General features: G+C 38.0%; 1 protein-coding gene across 1 annotated transcript in view; it reads right to left on the reverse strand.

The window, feature by feature from the left end:
• THADA (THADA armadillo repeat containing) overlaps nt 1-25,293 on the reverse strand; it is a 153,044-nt gene that overhangs the window by 35,455 nt on the left and 92,296 nt on the right. The window contains exons 30-31 of the mRNA XM_066546497.1: nt 25,036-25,151; nt 10,343-10,428 (exon numbers count right to left, since the gene is read on the reverse strand). Coding sequence (XP_066402594.1) covers nt 10,343-10,428; nt 25,036-25,151 — 202 coding nt within the window. The remainder of the gene's footprint in view (nt 1-10,342; nt 10,429-25,035; nt 25,152-25,293) is intronic.

The following is a 25,293-nucleotide window of genomic DNA, read 5'->3' on the forward strand; positions in this document are numbered from 1 at the left end:
GAGAAATGATGACAGATGCCATTCTGAAAACATTGAAACTCTCATGCCTTCATAGTTTTAGTCAGAAAAAATTGCTAAAAAGGGTCATTAAAAAGATGACCCTTCAAGATAAACAGACCTGTCCTGTGTGTATCAGTCTAAAGAATTTACTTACTAAAAAACCCAGGATACTTTTCCCATTCTTATTCACTTTGAACAGTTAACCTAGGTAAGAAAACAAAGGACCTGCACTGTAACCCCTCTTATGTATCAGCCCAGGAACTGTGACACATCAGCCATTTACACTGGTGCAACCTTGTCCACATGGCCCAGCACAGCCTGAGAACCTTCTTTAGTGCTTGACCACCTCCTGGAGCGAACAGAGGCCACTGCCATCTGTGATACCAGAGGGTTTCAGGCTTTAGCAGAGCTGGCAATGTAGACACAAAATAAAGAAAAAAAGTCATCAATGGTCCTATTTCACACCCACATAGACTGAAATACTAATGTGCCTTGAGTTCAACCTTCTCCATTTTCAGCAAGAATAAACCATTTTATAATATTGAAACCATTTTGCCCAGTTCGGTCTGTATAGCTTCTACTGCAAGAAAGTGAGTATGTTATAACCCACAAAATTCAAATGAAGTAGGAGAAAATCACAAAAGAACAGAGAACAGTGCTAGGGGATGTAGGAAGTTTAGGCAAAAATGCACTAAAGGCAAATACAAAGATGAAACAAACTTACATTTCTCCAGTATCTGTAAGAAGACAATTCATTGCCATGTAACTTTGCTATTTATAATTAAACACTGAGCACTGCTAAAAGCCTGTCCAAATAGTCCTACTAAATTCCTGAATTTGACATGAAGCCACAGCACAAATATAGATTCATTTTGTTGTCCATGAAGACCTTTCCCTAAGCCTTCTATTTACAGTTAAATATCCTGCCCTTTCATATTCAGATTCTTCTAAAGCCATCTTAATTTGTTTGACATTTACACAGAAAGTTGACATGGTTGTACACTGTCTAGCACATAAGACAGAACCATTTCTGAGTAATTCTGGACACACTTCAAAGAAATGTAGTATTTGTAAAAAAAATTTCAGACATATTGCCCTGCCACTAGCTCTGTCATTCACATTTTCACTCCAGTTTCTTTTCTGAAGGGACTTGATGCAGTCAGAGGAACCCCAGCATCAGGGTAAAGCCATCTCACAGCATTATCCTCTACATGACACAGCTGATTTCCGTCTCATAGCGATGCAAACTTGTATCTGTTATTTGCTACATTTCTAAACCCCCTCCAAACACGCTGCTTTTACACACTGGCATTACAGCACAACCTAGCATTAATGCCCGTGTCACACGACACATATCCAACTGCCAGAATTCCTTAATTTCTGAACTGTCTGGTTGCCTTGGAGAGGGATTAGGCCTTCGTCTCACTTATTACACAGCCTGAGTCCACAGACAGCAGTTTAACAACAGAAATAATCCCAGGCAGCTGAAAGGAAAAGGTTCAAGGTCAAGCACCTCAGTTCAAGAAGAGAAACAGCTTCAGTTTCGGAGCACTGCACCCTCTCCAGTTCCTGCCCGCTCCCCTCCTCAGCTGCCTTTCAGCAACACACACACCCACTGCTCAGCTCTTCAAACCAAGAGTTTATTTGTAAGGATACTGCAAGAGAAAGGCTTTCATCTCCTGTCCACACTGCTTTACATTGAGGCAAGCTACATGCAAGCAGTAATGGGAAAGCTGGCAGGATGGAAGGGTCAAAGCTCCAGAGCAGGGAAAGGGAGAGTAGTATTAAGTGCACACAGAAAGAGATAGAGAGGGAGCAAGAAAGAGAGAAAAAAAATTAGGGGAAGGGGGGAAGGTGTCTTCCATTTTGTTGGTGCCAATGTGGCCAACTTTGCCAGACCCTGCAACTCAATATCAGAGAGAGTGGTGACCCTCCCATGGACTCCAGCTGGCCACGCACTGACCTTCCAACTCAGCAAACTTCCACTTGTATTTTGCAAGGCCAGCACAAATTATCTTTATGTCTTCATCTTTGAAGGGGAAAACTACTTGTATATTGAAAAAACAGCAGAGCTACTACTAGCTCGCAGAACTACTAGCTTGCAGAGACTCTTTTTCTGTACATATCAAATACTTCTGCTTTGGATCACTTCTTTTTTTCCCATGCAATTGTGAAAGACTGGACACTGTGGCTCATCTATTTTACAGAAAGTCTCTTTAAAACTGGATGTCTCAAAGGCAAGGCCATCAGCAAAATAAGACTGTCTGAATATTTGCTTAGCCTCAACACACGAGAAAGCAAATCCTTCTGCATTCATCTTCTGCTCCACATGCTCTCCAACACTCTTTTTTCACACAAATATGTACAAAAGGAAAGAATGCCCCTGTCTTATTACAATGCAGTGGAAATATTCCTGCTTTCAACTTCATCACTAAGAAGTCTTTCCAGGCTTTCATGTAAATGTTTTCTCATCTGCTTAGCTTTAAGTAAACTCTTTCCTTTGGCTCACATCAAAATATCCAACTAAACCAGAAAACCACACTGGTTCCCAAAGTAAATGTCAGCCTCTGTTGTTAAGATACAGTAACAACATACTTTTATTTACAAACAAACATCACTGTACAGTTTGAATGACCAGCTGCTGTGAGAAGGGAGAGCAAATTTTGGCTGACCAAAGAAGGGTCCTGGCAAACAGCAGTCTCTCCAGGATGCTGACAGATGCAAAAGAGCCTTCAAGAATTAAGTGGATTTAATTTTATTTTTTTCCCCCTTAAGGATTGCTTCATTTGTGGGACAGGAAGAATTTCAGCCTGCTTCTAAGTACAGGAGACATCTTACACAACCACTTGGTTCTCTTCAACACCCGACACAAACATCCTCAGTGCCCCACACTGATACATGCACACATCATTTATGTCACGGCATCTTGGTTTGAGGGGCTGGATTTTTAATCCCATTTGTGATCAACTGGTGTTCTGTCATGTGTATGAAATAGAATAGTCTTTCACCATCTGAAAATAAAGAGGAAAGGAAGAGGAGCAGAATGGAGTTAGCAGACTGGATGAATCTCCGGTTATAAACCTCCTCAAAATTTAGCAGCTCCCAAACCTGCACGCTGCCTGTCCCTCTTCTGCTCCTCCCTGCAGTGGCAGGCAGGATCTATTCAGTCTGTTCCCAGAGTAAGCAGATACAGGAGCAATGAGAGAAAAATGTCCCTGCTCAGGGAGTAACAAACCATCAGCTGATGGACAGTTCAGCTGATACTTCATCTCAGAGGCACTACAGCCTGTTCAAAAGTGAGAAAAGTAATCTGAATTCCTTCCATATTTAAATCTAAACTTGCTTCACCTCCTTGCAGAGTTGATACATTTCTGTAGGATTTGGTAATTTCACAGTGATTATTCAGCTACTGCTAAGTGGACAACTCTCCTGATCATCAGGTGTACTGTGTGAGGGGCTTCCTTCTGTATATGTGATTAGTATAGCTCTAAGTATTTGCATCTAGATAAATATTGAGATTAAATCCTGCATGCAGGCCCTCAAGCATCCAAGCCATCTTTCATGTTCCTTCCACAGACTCCAGAAAAAAAGAACAAAGCAGGGGAAAAGGGGGAAGTTACTACCAGTATCAGAAAACTTACTGACCCTCTGCAAGGACAGACAAAAATTGCAAGAGCAGCAATAAAATGCTGCTTCGCCTGCAGTTATGGGAAGGGGCTCTGAGCATCAAAAATCTGGATATTCATCATTATTCAACAAGACCTACAAGAAAGCACAATTGTTTATGAACTGAGGTTAAAATCCACTCTCTAACTACCATCCACAGACATCTGAACAGATCACATGAATAGGGAGTAGGCTGAGAGGTAATCAGTGCCAAGAAGAGATTTTCCTAGACAAATACTAAAGAAAAGTATTTTCTTTCGTATTTTTCCATTTTATTAAAAGTGGATTAGGCAAAGTCACTGCTAAATGGAAATAAAACCACAAAGAGAACAGAAAAGTCTGTTTCATTACACAGCCATACTAAGGTGACTGTTGATGATCATAAAAAGGGCATATTTTAAGCAGGATGTTTTCTTTTAAAGACATCTGCAACTTCTTCAACATCAGAGACTAGGCATCAGAACTCACAATACAATTCAAAACTACAAACATGACTGATTACCAGAATCCATGGATAATTTATTGTTGAGGACACAAGAATCCCACTGTATTTTGTACAGCATAAGGGAAAGTTTCCAAAGGAAAAAAGAAGAGGGGAAAAAAACTCCATTATAACTGGACACTGAAACAGCTATTTTTATTTACAGGTATTTTTTTCTTGCAGCTTCTCTCTGGCCTAGCACTGACTTTTCCAGTATTTTGCATTCATACAAATGTATAAAACCCCACAGAGACAGTCAGTGGTACATGCTGGAATCTAAAGAGATTTTGATTTTGAAAGGATGAGCAGTCTCTGTCTTCACGTGGGGACAGAATTTTAACTGCTAACATTAATGAACATGACCAATTCCACTTTCCCCTAGTGTCACCCATCTCATGGAACACCTTTCCATATTCCCTGCTCAACATAGCATTCCAGCAGTATTGTGCCCACCCTCCACAACCCTCCTCTGTGATGTCTGTGCCATCATGCTAAAAACACTTTTATTTTACTTTTCCACCTGTGTCACAAGTTCTGCCTCCAACATTTCTCTGACAGCTGTTGGTGTTGCACATATCCATCTCCTTTCTCCAAAAATTTATTCTTTTCAGCCTTGGCCCATTTTGTTCTTCTGTCTCACGCTAACTTTTCATCAGTCTTTGGATCACTTCAACATCTCTGACTTGTTCTGCCTCTGGCATTTTACTGTCCAGGCAACTTCCAGTCACTCCCTGTGTCTTGGACTTCTAACAATGGCACCCTCAACTTATTAATTCTCCTGTCTGCATTGAATTAGAACACTGAGTATCTAAAAATATTTCCTTTGGACTTGTCTAATTTAATGTTAGTAGGCACAGGGCATTTAGATCATCCTATAAATGTTTTAAATCTTCACCTTTCTTAACTCAAAATAAAAACATTTACCCAGTGCCACAGTCAATACACCAGCAAACTTTATATAATTTCTGATATAATAAACAAAAACTGCCTTCAATACGTTAAGAGTAAATTTAACTATAATCTAATTAGACCAAATAACCAAAACACACATTAAAAAGCTGCCAGTGTTTTTATTCAAATAATTCTTTGGCCATACTTCTTAAGGATCTAGGAAAAGAAAATTCAAGTATGGCTAAAATTATCAACCTAGTTATCCCTGTCAAATTTTTATCATTCAAAAAGCATGAGTTCGTAAGTTAGCCTGCAGGAAAAGCTTGGTTACCATCTAGCTTCTTACCAGAATAAGATTAGGAACTATGATACAGAAAACAACGTGGCCACAACCTTCAAATGCTATTTAAAAGACCTACAAATCATGTAGTTCAGGCAAACATTTAAGAGATTCCTATGTAAAGCACAATTTGTGCTTGCGTTGCAAAGCACTGCAAAGCATCCATAAGTTTGATAATCCAATTTCTATCAATGTATTTTATAACTTCCAATTAAAAAGGATAAATATAACCATGAGAATGGTATTTGCTCTGTATGCTATTTTAAAATAAGTATTTCATTGTATTTGAGGACAAAACCAGCAGACAGTTGAAATAATACCTCATGTTTCTCATAACATACACACACTATGTGTAGTGCACAGTATTTTTTGCAACCATTTCTTTAGTTCATGAGCAGAATATAAGAATCTTAACCTACATCTACAGAAGGTTTAGCTATTTGGAAGAAAGAAAGAAAATGGAATTATGTTTTTGCAAAACTCAAGGAAAGAAAATAAGTTAAGAGTAGAATACTGGCTACTCCATTTTGGTATCAAAACAATCTCTCCATGAACAGGATTAATCATGTAAATACTAAGGAACTGTTCCCATTGTTAACCACAACACTGGAGTTTGGTTAATTTCAAGAACTTTTATAAATTCTTCCACCTCAAATGGATAAAGGAAAAATGCTTAGTTAGACTACAAGTGGCATCTTTTCCTAAACCACAGATTCAACCTATTTGACATCCTATTTAAATGTTTTCTCTTTCCCACCAAACTTGAATTTTGAAGACACTATACTTGACAACAGGCCAAATCAGACTGACAGCATATATACAGGATAAAGTAACAACTTGGCAGGATTATCTTTAGCAAAATTTTCTTTCATCTTTTCCCTCTTCTGTTCTACATCCTACTTCACTTACATTGACAGAGCTCTATCAACAAGTGGCATTTTTTGGAACACAACCCTGGCCAAAATGTGCTTCTATTAGTCAAGTCCATTATAGAGAGTTGCATCCCTTTTTCTGCTCACAAAACAACAAAATACTACAAGAAAACTTTTTCAAGATGTGAGCAAGAAGGAAAATGTGACCACTCTGTCTTGTGGCATTCTTCATCTGTTACAGAGAGACAGAGCATGGCAGATCTGAGCTTTCTCTGCAATTCAACACTCTGGCTCCTGCATGAGCAGCACTGCAGATCACAGCAATACTGTCATCTTGTTGTTTTGCTGCAAACACCAATTGCCAGAAGATTTGAAGGCAGGAATGTCTATGACAGATCCTCTCAGAAGTTCATATATTCAACAGAGGAATCTTATTTAGTGAAACAGTGTATCACACCAGAGTCCTGTATTCCATCTCTTGCAAAGCCCATCTCTGAGTGTACAGGAAAGTGTGTAACCACAGATGCACACGTGGATCTGGAGCTCTACAGACCTCTGCTTCTAACTTCTCCTGATCAAAACTTGTGAATTTGCAAATAACCATATACACAGCTAAGGCTGAACATGTTCTCACCTGGACTTGAGGTCATTTTCCCTACCCCAATCTGCCTACAAATGCTACTTTATTCCTCTGTAATATCTGAAGCAGGGAGGAAGTGCCAGAATATCCTCTGCAAAAGGACTGCATTGTTTTCCCAGGAGAATGAAAAGGCCCTAGACATCTGTGATTTCTGATCTATAAAAACAGTTAATGTGGAGAAAATACATCAAAGAGGTCTGCAAGAACAAATTCCCTGGACACTACTAATAACTATTAGTAGTGACAATAGACATTAGCTCATCAAATAATCCTATAGCTGGTAAGAAGTTTCTTTACTCTCAATAAAGGTAAAAATACTATTTCTATATTTCTATTTTTTCTTTTTTTTAAGGCTTGCTTCCAACCACAATTGATAACAGAATCAAAATATTTTTAAGTTTATATAGTCTTGGCTAAATGTACTGTCTCAGCATATCTGAAAGCCCTCAGACATACCAGGAGCTGAGAAAAAAGTTCTAGATTTTGCCTATCACCTTCACCTCAAGGAAAGAAAACTGTCTTTTCCCAGTGACATGAATCAGGCAACACTTCCATCCAGTCCAGCAAATAGGAATAACTATGGGGTTTGGGTTGTTTTGTTTTGTTTAAGATAAATAATCATCATTTAACCAGAAGTACATTTTTAGCTGGACAAGATGCTTTTGGTATCCATTACTCCCTGCCTTCCTTAGCCAACATTTTAAAGATGATGTTTTTTGAATTTGTGAAGTAAATTCCCTAAGGGCTATCCTGCACTTTAAGAGACAGATTTTATTAATTGAAAACAACAAATCACTTACAGAAAATAATCATAATGTAGGAAAGGCCTAGGCAGAGCTGTTCTCTGAAAACCTCTTTGTAATTGTAGCCTCTTTAGACAGGCATAATCAATTAGAAGTGGTCTGATTTTAACCAGTTGCAGGCTCATTACATTGCATTCCCATTTCTGTTGATGAAAATCAGTTTTAGCCTGTGGCCTGGAACTCATATACAGCACTTCCTGGGGCCTCTTAGATAAACACATCAAGAAACAGTTTTATTTGGATTTGTCCCTCACCCTTTATTCATTGAAACAACTTTACAAATCAAGATTAGAACAGAGAAAAATTGGCTCATAACCAGAGATATGCATATATGAGTAAGATATTTAATCTCAGAAAAGTATAACGCTTCAATTAATAATCATATCTTTAAAACATTTAAATGGGAGACTCAAAACATTCAGTTTTAACTGGTGAGTTTAGTCTTTCTCTAACTGTGTCATGGGACACTCAGTTTCTATTTAATATAAACACATAACTCCTTCCTTTCAGAAGAACTTCTTGCCTGTGATACATAAAATTGTCCCAAATGTATCTTTAGGTTTTCAAAACAGTACTTCCAGCCTAAATTTTTACTCTCTGTAGACACTGCCTGAAATATGTAATTTTAAACCTACCTAGGAATGAAACTTTTAAGCAAAACAATACTGATGAACTATACCCAAGCAGAGAGAATCTGCAAAAATAATTGCTTTCCTTCTGCAGAAAATGTACCTTACAGCACCCAGGTTTGGTACAGTCCACATGAGCTTTGAAAAAGAAATGAATTCACTACAGTTGGTAATCCAGCCACAGCATGGTGCAGTCCCTCAGGCTCAAAGGGCTATTCACAAGTCAGGGGCATTAAAAAAAAGGGAGGGAGTTTCCTGGTGTGGAGAGCTCCATAAAAGTCTTTGCAAATGTGCAGCAATTGTTTAAAAACCAGAACAGACAAAAACCCCAAGGATAACTGAAATTGGAAAGAGACTGATAAAGGGAATGCAATGCCCACTAAGTAAGCAGAAGCAGGAGCCCTCCCCTGGAGTACTGGCTGTTCCTTCCTAAAAGAAAATACAAAAATAGAACTGAAGGGCAAGTGGCAAGAATAATCAGAAGATGAAAAAAATCTTCAGATGAAGAGAATACAGAAAAACCAGGATGATTCATACTATAAAGGAGCTGAACAGTGGCAGAGGACCATATTAAAAAACTGGAAAAATTAATATTCCCAAAAGGATCTCTCTTTTAAAAAGTAAAAGGGTGATGAGCCCAAATATGGTTGAAGGAGGTTTTGGAGGTTGTTTTTGTTTATTTTGTAGTTGTGATACACAGCTAGACTTTTTAATGTACTGCAAAGGATTATCTCTAAGGCCAATGGCATATGAAGATTTAAAAAGCTTTATTCTGTAGTAATAAAAAAAAAAAAAGAGAATATATTTTTAATAGAAGAATTATTGTTGGTAGATATATCTTAGCCCCAGAAAAAACAGTAAATGGCCAGGAAAAAAATCATCCCTAAAAACATGTTATATTGAAACTGCTTTAGATAAAGTGGTGCATTTCACCCTACAAAGCATGTGGCCCTTGCCTAGTCACTCTGTATGTCTCTCCTTCTGCTCTAAGGGCTAATTCTGCATCAACCTGTCTGAAGAAGTTGATTTCAGACATGTTCATCACCAATTTGCTTTCCTAAAAACTATCCCTATTTGAACTGTACATTTACAAGAAATCATACCAGTAGCAATTTTAAAATTAGAATGGAACTACATCAACTAAAGGTCTAGGCAAAAAAAAAGCAAAAGGAATTGGTTTTAAAATTAATAATGCCCATAACATGAGTCTCTGAAATAAAGAATGGTTCCAGTGACTTAAATGCAGTGTTAAGAATTTTAATAAAATGACAGAACTATTTATTAATTGCCTTCCTGGACTGACAAGGTAATTTATTACTCACTTCTTCATAAGTGAACAAAACAGGCCCACAAGGAAGCTACTTAGAGCTGACTGAAAGCTGCCTACACACTGGCACACGTGAAAGGCTGTCCCTTCCTCCATACCTTTGTTTTTTCTTATTGTTCACAGCTTGTTTTGTACTGCTGCTAACTGTAATCTACAACATTAAAAAAGAAACCGATAGTTCTTACTGGTCCTTCAAAAAATTCCCATTGATAAAGAATCAAAATGAAAAAAGAAACTGAAAGAATCTCTCAGAGTTGTTTTTTATAAAACTTCTAAACATTAGAAAACCTTTTCCCTGAAACTATTTCAGGTGTCTCACGAAAAAACATTTCTGTGGTTTTCTGGAAAGGTTAAAGTTGCAGTAGTCCAGGATGTGGATTTTGGATTAAAAAACCACTTTGAAACATGAAGAGAATCTTTTTTGTTGCTAGCCATTCTAGGACTAGGAATACTGCAAGATCATCACTTCAAGCCTTGACATGGAACTGTACCTCACATTTCTCTTCAACAAAACCTAGGACTAAGCCTTGAGAAGGCAGAATAAAGGGCCTTCTTCTACAAGGCAGCTAAAGGATTGCAGAAGTCAGTAGATACCTTGAGCACAAGTAATATACTGTTGTTTCTCCAGGTTAAACAGAGCTCAGAATAGATACAAATATTAAATCTGATGTATGGAACAGTATATTAACTTACCTTGCTTTTGAAACTTCTCCAGGTGGGTACTCAACATCACAAGGACATCAAGATAGGCAGCTCTGGTCACCAAACAAGGATTTAGCCTAAAAGAAAAAAAATCACGTTTTTAAAGCTTAAATCCTTATAACCTTATGCTCAGAAACAGCAGAAAACAAACTAGTTTGGCATGTCTGTTTTAATTAATGAAGATAAGCTATTGGTCAAATTAGAATGCATATATAAAATAATTAGGACAAGTTATCTAAGCTTCACTTCCTGGTCCATTCTGACAGACAGTCTCCCTTGCAGAATGGCAACACCTTCCTCTTCCAGCCATTGCACTTCATTATTACTGCATGAACCAGCTCCTTGTAGCACCTACAAGGTCTTTTTGTCTATAGATAATGTGTGTAACTAAATGCATCAGCAAAAAGAAGTCTTCAGTTCTTACTGTTACAGCTCATAAAAGAGAAACTTCCCTTGCAAGGTACCTGCGATACCTTTTTAATGGCCATGGATCTCTCACTGCTCTGATGAAGACCTGAGGTGTTCATGTTTCTAAAATAAGGTATTTCTTTTTCCAAACAAGAATATTTGGGATTTTGTGTATACAATGGAAATTGGTAATAAGCTACTTTCTGCTCTACCTTTTCAATTTGCAAGTGAGAAACATCTATTTTCTCTCCAATTAGAAAAATAAAATTAGGTTGAAAACTTCATTTTTCTTTGTAGTACTATCACTGAAACATATTTAGCCATGAAAACTTTTTAAAAATATAAATAAAAATGTGAACAAACAGGAAATCTAGTTCAAAACACAGAAATTATTCTGAAGAGCCCAATGGGACTTGTACTAAAACAAAAACTTTCAGAATCAAGCAGCACAAGCTTGAGGTATGATTAATTCTGTTCAGCATTTCATTTTTATTTTATCTGGCACTTTCTTTGTATGCTTATCTTAATGTTTGAAACTCTTTCAAAAACTGTTAATTAAATATGTTCCAACAAATATTCTGAACTCTAACATCTTTAAAATTCAAGGGAAAAAAAAGCTTTTTCAAGTAAGATAAGTGATCACGACACAAAAATGAAAGGTTTGAGGCTCTTGCATAGTTTGGCCCCTGTATTTGCCTACGGAGAGTTAGCCTATGAACCTATTAAAAAAGACAACTTTAACCAGAAACATTGCTCACCTTCAGTAATAAACCGCAAGAAGCCTAGAATACTTACGCTTTCCTTTATACAAAATGCTTTCTTTTATACTTTCTTTTATGCCTACAATATTAGGCATCCACATAACACACAGCAGAATATGTGCTAGCAGGATCTCTCTTCAGAAGAGCTTTTTTCTCCTTTTGCATAAAAAGAGACTTTTTAGACACTTTCTTACTAGTGAAGTAGTCTAGGTTCATACCTCCCCAAACTTCTTCATGCTTGCCTCCTACCACTTCTCTTCAAGCTCAAGAGCTACAAGCTGCCTGCTGAGAAGATGCATCATCAACAAGAACCAAAGCCTTAAGAAGCCAAAGTAATTTTAATATGGCCTATTTTTGCAGAGTCATATTAGGCAGACTTAATTTCTATCTACCCTGGTTAAGCAAAGATTTTGCCTGTATCTTGGGCATTCAGTTGCTGCCTAAGTTGCTCTTCACAAACATGAATAAAAACACAACCAAGGAATACTCAGGTAGCTGGGAGCTCAACCCATGAGAAAACAGAGGGACTGATCAGTCAAAGGCTCAGAAGAAAAACAAACCACAAGAGGTCTCTCACAAATGGATGAAAGCAGCCACAACAGTTTCCAGCCAATATGAGGAACCTAATGGGTCTACTGCACTTCAGCTCCCCCAAAAAAATGGAAGACTTGCTTATCACTCCATGTTTTCAGTGGAAAGAAAATTTCCAATGTAAAAATTGAGCAAAACATGGCTGATGCAACTTTTACTGAAGAAGAGGCAACAACAACACTGGCATGTTCTTTATTCTGGTCCACCTTTTAAGCACTTACCACTTCATTTAAAGTATGTGCATATGCATGTTTTGATTTTGAAATGAGACTTTTACAGCATAAAACATGCCAAACGTTTGTCTTTGGCTGGTTCTGTTGCACTGGTGAATTCTCATCCATATGTGCCAGACGGACACAACAGGAAATTCAGTTTTCCAAAACCAAGTGCTGTTCAGTGTTTTTCAGTGTTGTTCAGACTGCAGCAGAAAGCTCAGTCTTGAAGACAATCAAACTGTGATTTACATAACAGATCTGACAGCCAAAAATCACAATGCTGAACATTTCAAATGATGCACTGCACAGTATTTAACACGACCTGTTCGTGCAGAACTTCAGCAACACAAGGGGGAACAGTACAAGATGTTTCCTTTTTAACACCAATACCAATAAAGTGGTGTTCTCATAAACAAGATTTGAGGAAATCTGTCTCCAAACAAGAAAGTCACAGCAGTAGCAAAAGGTGGGAGATCCAGACATCTGGAACATCATTCCTTTTTTCTGTCCAAAACCCAAAAATTACTTCATTTCTCTTCCGACCTGGTTATTAAGGGAAACAAATACATCATAGGCTCACTCCAGATGATAAACTGTATATGAGTCTGAATGGGGTAGAGCTAGAGACAGCTAGTACTCTCCTATCTAAGGGTATATCTACACAGAAATATCAAATAGCTATCAAAACAATATTCATACTATTACACATCTATACTAATAGCAGGCTAGTGATGCCAGGGCACAGATCCATACCTGATTAAAGCAATGCTTTGTCTATGCTAGCCAGTAGTTTAGTATAATAACAGCACATCTGGAAGTCAAAGAGCTGGCACCAAAGACCCAATGGCCATCTGACATACTGTGTGCAGATGCCTTAAACCATCATTTTCACAAGTTCAAATTGTTGCTTTGTATTTGGATATAGAGCTTATAGCCAGCCTGCTCCTGGAATCTTACTGCACTTAGGAGCTTGCCCCACACTTTTTAGTACTTCTCCATAGTGGTCGCACTTGGAGCTTGACTGTCCAGGTGGAAATAAAAATCAGGTCACAGCCAACTGCTGCAATAAGTTTCACTAACAGCCAATATTGCAGAATGCTTCAATGCACTGGACCAAAGAGAGGCCAAAGGCTGTCTGCCCTTGGTAATATGTGAAAGTCAAGGCACAGACTGGACCTGCCAGGCAGAGGGAAGGAAAACTCCTGCAACAGGCAGGAACAGAAAGGATTACTACTTTGGATTACTACTTAGCAAGAACAAGATGCAGAGAAAACATATTTCTAATTTAATAAAGAAGAACAAAATTACTATGGGAGGAGCTGCTGTGCCCTTACCAGATTGTCCTATGAGGATGGCCTAAAAGAATTGGGATTGTTCAGCCTCAAAAATATTGCAGCCTTCCAGTACCTAAAGGAAGCCTGCAAGAGAGAGACTTTACAAGAGCCTGTAGTGACAGAACAAGGGGGAATGGATTCAAACTCAGTGAGAGCAGGCTTAGATTATATATTAAGAGGAAACCCTTTGCTGTGAGGGTGGTGAGGCACTGGAATAGGCTGCCCAGCAGTTGTGGATGCCCCATCCCTGGAGGTGTTCAAGGCCTGGTTGGATGGGGCTCTGAAGAGCCTCTTCTAGTGGAAGCTGTCCCAAGCTCACAGCAGAGGAGTAGGAACTAGGTGATCTTTAAGGTCCCTTTCAACCCAGGTGATTCTATGACTCTACGACCACAGAACTCCATAGAATATACAAGACCATTGAAAGAACACAAGTCAGTAAAGTTGGACTGAAGATTTTAAAGGGCTTATGCCTTTTTTTATTTATTTTTATTGCCCAAAGCTCTGGCCTAACAGTATCTTCACTATGATGGAAGTAAGTGTCTTTTTTTTCTAACTATTTTAGGTAGGCCTGGCTGAACAGTAGAAAATCTGAAAACACAGGTGCCAGTTTGCATATTATTGACACTTCATAGCAGATTTCTGGATTAGATCCTGAAAATAAAAGTCTTCCAAACTTACTCAACTTCTTGTCATTAATGCTGAACAAGTGATTGGGGATAGAATAGACAGACTTCTTTGCAAATGCATTTTCAATTCTGGCATGTGAATATAAAATTTAATAAGAGTTCAAGACACTTGCAGGAGGAAACCTTTTGTTAGCTCTTAGGAGTCCAGGGAGTTTTTTTTCAAAGAAAAAGGTTAATGGAGTTAAAGAGTCCGTTAAAATTCACAGGCTCCCATTCACAGGCCTTTGAAGAGGCCTAGGTTAAGCATTTATAGAATATTATATGACCAGAGTAACAAAGAGCTGTTTGTTTTCAACAAGGAACTGCCTGGTAGGTGAATGAGGAAGCATTCCCTGCAGGAGATGTAAATCAGACTGGGCAGATTCAGCAGCTCCATGTGCAACACTGGGGTTTGCTCCAGCTGGCTTTGGCTACCTACAGTAGCAGTAGGGCTGCTTTGATTTCTGCTCAGCCTTTACCTCCATTAAGCACCACTGATTGCAGCTTAGGACTACACAACTGAAATCAATCCTAGACTATCGCAGCTTGGAGCTCTACAAATATTATCTTTAAAATGTTTGATTCACCTTTTATAGTTAAGTCACGCTGAATTTGAGGTAGTCATTGGTTTGCTTATTTTGGATGGCAGATCTAATGCAAACCAAGCTGGCATTTATTGAAGAAATCAGCAATATGTGGTCACAGACCTCCAATGTACTTGGCTCCCACAACTTCTTTGCTTCAACTCTATCAGAAACACATGGCTTAACTTTTAAAATTCAGTTTCTCCTGTATTACTGTTTAATTTAAACAAGATCAATATTAATGAATTACGGAGCAAATTACCTTTTTTTCCAAGAGAAACAACAAGGAGCAAAGAACATGGAAAGCTCACACATTTGGCCTCAATTCTGTCAGAACACTGGGAAAAAGACAATCTCTTGCTTCTGTAACCAGCAAGGTTTGAAGAGGCCCTTAAACAGCATTTCTACTTATTAAAGGGCACCATTTATAACCATCCAAATTTCTGTATTAAAGTCAGGATGCCAACACTCCTTTATAGCAAGGACCAAACAGTTTTGATTACAACTTCTGCAGATTCTCATTATCTTCCCAAACCCCCAGTTTTCAATGACAGTCAGATGGCTTAAGAAGCTGACAGCTATTTTATCCTGGATCATTCCTCTTTTTCCACCTCACTTCAAGATGAGCAACAACAACTGTAACATTAATTTATTGCATTTGTTACATAAATAAGACAGATACAAGCTAGTGATTATGAAATCAAAGCAGTTCGTGTTAATGTTTATTACATTAGCTTTTGGTTATTCTAGAAATTCAATGTTTTCCAAAGAGCTCGTTTATTTTGCTCATATTTTTCCTCATTAGGAAACAGATGTTGGAAAACTACTAGCAGCACAAGCACTATTTAATATACAGCAACTTACAATATTCACTAAAAATGTAACAACATAAAAATCAAAGCATATTTCCTCAAACTCTCAATGAGCACTAAGAAATTTCAAATGCATCCTGACAACTAATTTCTCTCAAATAAAAATCCATAATATCTCTTTTGTGGATGAGGTTAGCTACAGGTATCTTAGTGTAGTTAGCTGTCTTAAGGGATTTCTAAAACCTTTTATAAGAGGTCTCAGAAAAGCTTTGCATTTTGCAGTCTCCAAACTTAGAAACATCTGAAAGACTGCAGATTTTTTACCCAGTGCTGCCTTATGAATCTTTTTAACTTATAATCTTATTTCTGAAATGGGAATATCACTTTATTAAATAACTAACAAAATAGAATTTCCTCCTAATAATGTAACATGTACATTACAGGTCTGGTCACAGTAAAACAGTAAATAATTAACAGTGTCTGACAATATTTTTTAATACAGTTTTCAAGTGACTCTTAGCAACTCAGATTAGTTAATCTCAGCTCCTAACTTTAAAAACTGGTGACAAGATTTGAATAATAAATCAAGTTGATGTAGAACTTTGGTCAAAATTATACAACTTACAAGTCACCTACAAATCCTTGTATTTTGTCCAAAACCATCAAAACACACTCTTAAGCATCAGGGTAAAGACACCAGAACTGGCAAGATCACAAGGGCAACCCCTCCAAAGGTCAGTTCACAGCTACCTTGTGAAGAAGAAGAGATTCATCTTAATAACTTGCAGGACTGTTTTCATTTCAATTTTAAAAGTGATCAATTAATTAAATAAACTGCCTACTCCCTCTTTGGTCTTCAAAGAAAAAGCCACTCTTACTGTAATGCTGTATGCTTCTGGAGCCTTTAAAAAGGCCAGAAAGGATTTAAGTTCCTGGAAGGAAGACCTGTTCTTATTAAACTTACCAATATAATTTTAGAAAAAGTCCCATAATAAAAGAAACACTACAATTACTAAACACTGCCCTATTCTTCTGTATAAATAACATGTCATTGTTAAAGAAATTTATATTTTAGTTGGCAGTAAATAGATCAGCTTACTGGTGATGAATTTAAACCCCAAATTCTCCTACTTTCTAGCCACCAGTATTACATACAGTTTTTGATTCCAACAGATTGATAGAATTTGTTTCCTGAACATCATATTCAAGTTAATGCACAGGATGCAATTGCAAAAATTATTGTATTTCTGAACTGTATAAACGTTTCTGGTAAGTCAAAATTTTAGGAACATTAGAGGCTGGAATTTCATCTTTAGCACTACATAAACACAGGAAAGAATTTTTATTAAGTCCACCATGTCAAAGCTGGTACTTAGGGATGGGATCTGTGCAACTTCCCATTATGAGTTTCCCACTGTGCCTTTGTCTTCCAGAATCTCTGCTTTTGTGGCTGGCACACTGGCAACTAAATTTGGGGTTTACAGTTTATCTTCCCCTCTCTATCAATTCCCAGCAGACTCCTTGCTGAAAAATGCCCAATCTCCGAAAGTATTCCTCCTTCTGGAGGCCAGATTCTTCTGATATGTGACCTGCCATTGCGTCAGCTAAAATGTCTTCTAAACACACCAAAAAGTGATGTCTTGAATCTTGATCTGTGACATCTGTGATGTCTTGAGTTTTGATACAGTCAACTCTACATAATCCTTGAGGGCTGTCCATGGGGAGCTCTATCCTTGGAGGGCTCCTGATGAACCAGGCCAAGCTGGCTTTGTGCTGACCACATTTTACCTGCAGGGTGATCTGGTAAAGGATCAGCTGTCATTTATGGAGGCGACAAAGCTTATGGAAATCACTCCTACACATACAGCGAGCAGCTGATTAAAAGATTAAATCTTCTTCTGTTGCTTTGGTTATTAGCTTTCAAATTCTGCAGTATTCTAAAGACTGAGGTTTTTGGGGGTGTATTTGTTTAGAGGGCAGCATTCATATTTTAATCTGTTTGCTCTCAGAGCCCACATCTGTAGCACTGAATCAACATGCATGGCCTTCCTCTTGTCTTCTTAAGGAGACATTAATAATGGATTTAATTATTAAACTTTGTCCATAGCATTTTTAACCATGTAATACAAAACCAGCCCATCAATGAACATCACGGCAAACAGACCTACATTTAATGGAAAGCATTTATAAAAGTAATAATGAAGCCTGCACTACCAAGTAAACCTTGCTGAGTTCCTGGAAATGCAGGAACACGCACATAGAAACAGAAATACAAACATCAGTAAAAGTGCATCTGCTTGCCTACTTGGTGCTGTTGAGATCCTCTCCAAGTAATTACCATGTGCACAGTCGCCTCACTTGCCCATTCTATAGGGACAGCTCATCCAGCATCAGAGCAGGCATTGTCTCCAAAGGGAGTTGCTAGTCTGGGGATTTAAGTTTTTCTACCATCCTCAAAGCCAGACTATTATGTTGTTATTAGTTTCCTGGTAAATGCAGAGAATTTATTGCTTCAAAAAGAAGCTACACAAATCATTTTTTCATTGTGATAGCACCAAGAACATCCTGAGTTTCAGCTATTAAGAAAAACTAATTTGTGCTCCAGCTGTCCTTGGTGAATGATACTGAAAGGCTGTGTTTTGTTGGTGTTGTTTTTAGCATACCTGAATGATAAAATAATCCTGGCTGTTCTCTTTTTTGTTCTCCTAATGAGAACCTCATGTGATCCCTGAGCAACATCCTAAAAAACTTAAGAGGTCAAACTAATCCCATGTGCAAATTTAATGAATTTTATACAATTAAATCAAGGAGCTTACTTATGAAAAAAAAGTATGAAAACTCTAATGCTTATTTACTGAAAAGCATTTTCAGATATAAGTGAGGATTTATGTCCAAAATTTGTAATTGTGCATTGTTTCTGCCTACTCCAAATGTTGCACTGGTGGAGGGAACACCTTAAACAACCTCATCCAAAACTTAGTATTCATGGAATGTTCCTAGTTAAGTTAGGAATATACCTATGAACCAGAGTCAAACACTATTTTATCTTATGCAAAGTACATCTTAAACTTCAGCCTGAAGTCCAAACATCTCTACTGATATCCAAAGTGGGTGTTCCAAAACAAGCAATCACCAACTGCCTAAATAAACAGTCTGTAGCCGTGTTAAGGATACTGTTATCAAAACTGGTGAAAGAGTGGACTCGGAGCAGCACAGAAACCTAAATTAGCCTGCTAAAAGCACGTAAGATTTAAATTAGTGCCTCTAGGAATACATTTATGAACAATGACGTGCTATGACTGTTCTCACAAACAAAGACAAATGAGGCTAAACAAGGCCCATGGGTTAGAATGTGCAGATTAACAAATTACTGGTGAGTCAGCAGCAAGCCTGACAGAGTTCAAGAAGTATTTGGACAATGCTCTCAGGCACATCGTGTGACTCTTGGGGATGGCCAGGAGCTGGACTCGATGATCCTTGCGGGTCCCTTCCAACTCAGCATTTTCTGTGATTCTGTGAGCTGCTCATACTGGTACACTTCATTTTCAGCAGAAACAGGACAACAAAAATTTCCCTTCACATTTTGTGTGTACAAGGGTAAATAGGAATTATTGCTCCAGCTTACAGGAACTTAAGTTTTCAATTTGAAAACTGGTAAATAGACTTCTGCAGAGAAAGGCTCAATCATTAAAACTATTTTCAAGTTTTGAACTTGGCTGTACAAGACATACAGACCACTAATGACCAAAGATAAATAACTGCACTTCTCAATGTGTAGGTTTTAAAGATAGAAATGAAAAAGTGGAAAAGTTATAAAACAGGGAGATGCCAAGTGCAGACATGGCCTTGGAAGGACAAGAAGGTTCATCTTATGGTGGAAGAAGAGACAAGAGTACTAAAACAAGAGGAGGATTTCACTCTCTGCCAAGGAGGATAAACTTACATTCTCCCCACTTCTTGCTGTTTTGAAAGTACAAAAACCACTTCCAACTCCCAAATAAGGACCACTTCAAAAATCACAAGAGGCTGCTTGCAAAGCTGCAGAGAGCCATGGGCATATTGCACCTCTGGCTAGGTATGCCTGCATGTGCCCCTGCTTTGTATGCAACAGTCTGCTCACTAGAAGTCATGACTGTCTCTCCTAAGAGGCATAGGAGAAAAAAGGCATATTTTGGTTACAGTCTGAGCCATGAAGTCCTGAAACCACAAAGAGGCCACATTCTTGCTTTCCACACAGATGGCCTAAATGCACCTCGCGTGAAGTTCCTCCTAGGAAGGACCCAAGACTGCTCATCTGCCTGCTGTCACTCACATCGCACTGCCAAAAGCAGAGGGGGAAAGGGATACAACAGGCTTGATGGAGTTCCATGGCCATCAAAACTTGGCAAGTTACCATACTCTGTAGGGCTATAAAATACTGAGGAGATAGATTTCCCTCACTCAAAGCAGTCATAGCTGGATCATGGGAGAATCAGCCAGAGCAAAAGCAAGCAGCACATATCTCAGCGAACAGTGAACCTCGTGTTGAGCCCGTGCCTAAAATAACTTCTCCATGTATTCGTTGTGCAAGCTTGAATCTTGTGCAGGACCCATTTGTATTTTTAACAGTGCCAACCATAAAGCAGAGAGCTGTAAGCAGCAGCACTGCAGAGCACTGCAGGGTTATTTGATTTATAAAAACACCGCAGGTGGTCCATTCCAGATGAACCCGTGACTCCTTGCAAAACGCAAAGCCAACTGGTTTTATACACGGTTGTTCCCCACAAGTCAGTTTCAAGAAAGCCACCTTCTTAGAAGTAAACTCTCCCAGTGCAGACAAGCTCTCAGCTAAGAAATGGCACATGGCTAGAGGTTAGCAGAGTATGTTATTTGACTTCTGGCAGAACCTCAAAGTCTTTTCCCCCTCCTGTGGTCTCCAGTAAGTAGGAAGGCGGAAAAAGAAAATCCAACTCAAAGTGCTGAAAAGCAGCATCCTACAGCAAAGCCATGCAATGACATGATTTGTCAGATTTTCCAATACCAATACTTTGCCATGCCAAAGGCTACAAATTAAACAACAGAGATATTTCTGGGACTTCTGTACAACACATTACCAAATCCAAAGGCTGCTCTTCTAGCGTTCTGTATTTATTAAGCAGAAGGCATCTCAAGTTACTCTTGTAACTTCCTGGTACGCAGTTGAGCTAAAAACTTTTTAAGTTTTTTGAATTTTTTTTTAAATTTATGAAAAAAATAATTCATATGACAGAGCTTTGAACTCTTTCAAAGACTTAGTGTGATAAACTGATCATATTTGAAAGCTTTCATCAGATTAATTTAGATCGTTTTGTTCCATCACCTATGTTCTCCAATAAAACAGATTTTATATATTTTTTAAATTTCTGTTCTCAAACACCCTGCATCTCCCACATTTGCAAAAAATGCAGTAAACTAACACTTGTGTGAAGGTGAAGGAAAGCAGTAACATTACTAAACAACTTTAGACTAACTAACAGGTATATTCAAAGCAAAAAAAAAAAACAACCACCAAGTGAAGTATAAACATACAGTGAAAAGATTCAACCATCACCCTAAGAAGTGGATAAAAGGCGAGTCTCATTCAAAATATCAAAAATGAAAATATTTGTTTTGAAATGTTACTGTTTTGAAGGTATAAAAAAAAGCCAAGAAGAAAAAGCAACCAGGCCCCATCAGTATGAGAAGTCTGCCTTCACAACAGATAGAAAATACCAGCTGAAAAAGGCATGCTTCATGAAATTCGATTTGGGGAATATGACCCATTATTTTATTCTCTAAAGGAAAATCAGGGCGTAGCATGGAGAAGAAAAAAGAGATTAGTATATTACATGGAATGTGCAACAGAATCTTGAGCTATTCTACACCAATAAATCCTGATGAGAGGAAATAACATTCTGGCCCTGAAAAGGCAAAGAAAACCCTAAAACCAAAACCCAAACAAAAAAAACCCCACCCAGTTCAGGAAACCATTGAAAACTTTAATCTTTCCTCCAAATACATACACATGACAACTGAGCCTCATTTTTAAGAACTACATATGCAATCCAAAGTTTTGTAATTCAAGATTTTCAGAGAAGTTTGTTCCCTAGTACAAAGGAAGTACATAGTTGAAAGAACACCAGCAAGAACTTAACAGAACTAGCACAGAAATGTGATTGAAAATTGATGTTTGGAAATAATTCCCCAGATTCACAAACCATTTTCCTGTTATTTTAACCTTTTTTTAGCCATTTAAGATTAACAGTGAGTGCCTCTTATACCCTCTTTTCAAATAGTCTCTGCCCTGCAGTATTGGTGACATGGTAAACTATCTCCTTATGGAAAAGGCAGAAAAGCCAGATGGGGATCCATTAACTTCTCTCTGTGGTGCTCATTCTCTTTGCCTGAACAGAAATAAGGCGGGAATGTCTGTACATGACTGAAGGTCCAGCCAGCCATCACCCTCTCTGACAGCAGCAGATGCCTACCAAGAAGTCCAACAACGGGGCAAGAATAAAGTGCTGGTTTCCTAATAGGCTCTCCCAACACCCAGAAACCCACACACACACAGTTTCACAACTCAGTTTCCAAGCAACCTTCTAAAAGTCCTTTAGAACAAGAAAAAGGAAAAGCAAGAACAAGACCCTCACACTCCACTGTTGATCACAGAGCAGTTGTTCAACTTCACCCAGTCAACTACCAACAGTAAAGCTGCATACTGAATGTGGGACACTAAAATGACCAGAAAACACCACTTCAATATCCCTTTTTGTTTGGGCTGCTTCTTGGAGGTTTTTCCATTTGCTTTTTTTTTTTAAATGACACCATCACACTGAATTCATTTATTTAAAGCAAAAGGGGAGGGAGGCAGGGAGGGAGGCAGGAAGGAAGGAAGGCAGGCAGGAAGGAAGGCAGGCCTTAGCTCAAAGTGTGCAAGAATGTAAAGTACATTTGAAATTTGCTAAAATAGTTTCCATCAGTTAAAATCCCCATGCTTTAAGTTAGTGTTGCAAGGCTGATGCTCATAATACAAAATTTTACTATCTGGGGAGAAAGACATTCTAAAATCCTTTATGTATAGCATTAACTGCATTGTTGAGAACTATGACAAGGAGGCTACAACAAACTGACAAAATTAAAATGTGCTGCTGACAGGGATATCAGCACATACAGCTTTTTACAGGCAAGTGAAAGAGAAAACACTTCTCTTCAGGAAAACACCTTTACTGTGCACAAGATTTTCTTAGAGAGGGCCTGAAAAGCTTTCATTTTCAGAGATGATAATAAAATAATTTTAAAAAACTCATTAAAACCCCAACCAGTCATCAATAAAACTGATGTATTAAAAAGAGTGGCTCTGAAAAAAATACTTTGGAAATAGAATTTATTTAAAATCTGTAATGAATGGAGCCTGGCCTTTACATATTTGATGCAAGAAGAAGAGGTTTGAATTACTTAGCATGAGTTTCTTTCTACTGAATTTGGTCTCTAGTGTTTGGGTTTTTACTCTTTATAACAGTATCAGTTATTAACTGTTAAATTAGTTATGCAAATTAACATTCTCATTTAAACCCTTCAAAATGCTTATGCTGATTCAAGTGAAAAGGTCCACCAAATCCACCATGGTGTCTCCAGCTGGGGCAGAGAGCAGATGCACAGGAAATAAATGCAGGCATAACAATAGCGACATTTGCCAAAACCTCTGTCTCAACCCTCTAGGTTACTGAAGAATTTCTTGAGCCAATTATGATGCCTACATACTCAGTAACCTCACTGGACTTTCCTTCCATGACTCCATTAAATCGTTGTTTAAAAATTTAGACAGGCTTAAAACCAAGACTATCTTGTATCATAGGGTTCCATAGCGAAATTAAAATTACATTAAAAACTTCATTAGTTGGTTTCTTTTACATCTGCCACCTTGGACAGAATGCTAATTTCCTGTCCCTTTCTATGTGACTCATATTTCACATCCCTCAGTTGTCCTTTTTCCATTATTAAAAAAAAAATCTCAGCCTATTTAATCAGTCCCCAAGTAGAAACTGTTCTATGCTTGTCAGTCTTTATACAGCTTCTGATTCCTACTGTATCTTCTTTGGGATTTACACTATATTTAAATATACAACACAGATTAATACACAAACACAGATGGGGGGGTTTTCTGTGTTTTCCTTCAGACTTTTTATGATATTTGCCCCCTCCCCTACTGGACATTCCCAAGAACAAGAGGAACTTTTTTCAAACAAAAAATATCTGCTCAGTCAACCACTCTTTCCCCAGGTCAAGTCCAGACTTTGTTTATGAGCACCATTTTCCAATTATTTCCACCAAGTTTCATCTGCCATATCATTACTATCACTCTTTGAGGAGACACTTCTGTAATTCCCAAAGATCAACTCTATCTTCATTACCCCAACTCAGTTAACACTAATAGATTTCCCCCACCCACTAGACACCCCTCTTCTCCAAACCTCTAAGGATTTTGGTTTTGATGATCAGAAAATGACTCAGGTGTTATCAGAGATCCACACTAGCTGCACTGGCCTCATGTCACAGTGCAAAATGTGGGATATTCCCAATTATCTATCTATGCAAGGACCGGTGCTCTTGCTCTCAACTGATTCCTTTAGAGTTTTGGCTAGGAATTCTCATGGGTAAAAATTCTCAAAAGCAATTGCTGAGATAAAGTGGAGAAGAGGGAAAGAAAGAAAGAGGAAGAGAGAGAGGGAAAAAAGAGGAAGAGAGGAGAAGAGAAAGAGCAAAAGAGAAAGAAGAGAGAGCAAAAGAGAAAGAAGAGAGAGCAAGGGAGAGCAAGGGAGAGCAAGGGAGAGCAAGGGAGCTTGGTAGTTATACAAAGGTCACCTGAAGATGAACTGAGGAAAAATGTTTCCCAATCTATCTTGGATTGTTTGTGGGCAGCCAAACGCTTTTAGTTTAAACAACTGCTGTGACATTTTCCCACTAATTTTCTGTAAAGGTCAAAGTCAGAAAAACATTAACATAAAAACCTCATATATGTGGCAAATTTTTCTTAGCCAAGAAGCACTATCCTCAAAATGTCTATTTCTGTAGGAATGTTCATTCACAGTTATTTTTTTCTTTAATGACTGGACTACAATGTTTGGAAAAAAAAAAATCTTACTTTTGGAAAAAAAAAATCACCTTGATTAAAAATCAGCAAGTCAATAAGGTATCTAAATTTTATATATTTTAACATGATCTGTCCACCTTGCTAAAATAATAGCTCAAAAAATCAAGCAAGTCTTCCATACATTAATAAACTGTTTATAAATCAGATATTTTGTGTTTAATCTTACCTTTTAGCCAGCCACAACTTGGTTCCCACACAGGTAATGATGTCACACAGTCCCTGCTGGAAGTCTGAACTAACAAACTGGTTTGATTCAAGGTACGACTGCAGCAAGTGAAAAATCTAAATTAAAAAAAAAAAAAATCAAATTAAGAGTTTCTAGCCACTGCTTTTCCTTCAAATAACTATAAGATGAAACAGTTGCCTGCAAAATGAACAACCATTACTCAAGGAAAAACATGTATTCACTTGGCCTCACAGCAGA

The sequence above is a fragment of the Molothrus aeneus genome, chromosome 3 (genome assembly GCF_037042795.1).
Source record: "Molothrus aeneus isolate 106 chromosome 3, BPBGC_Maene_1.0, whole genome shotgun sequence".
Lineage (NCBI taxonomy): Eukaryota > Metazoa > Chordata > Aves > Passeriformes > Icteridae > Molothrus > Molothrus aeneus.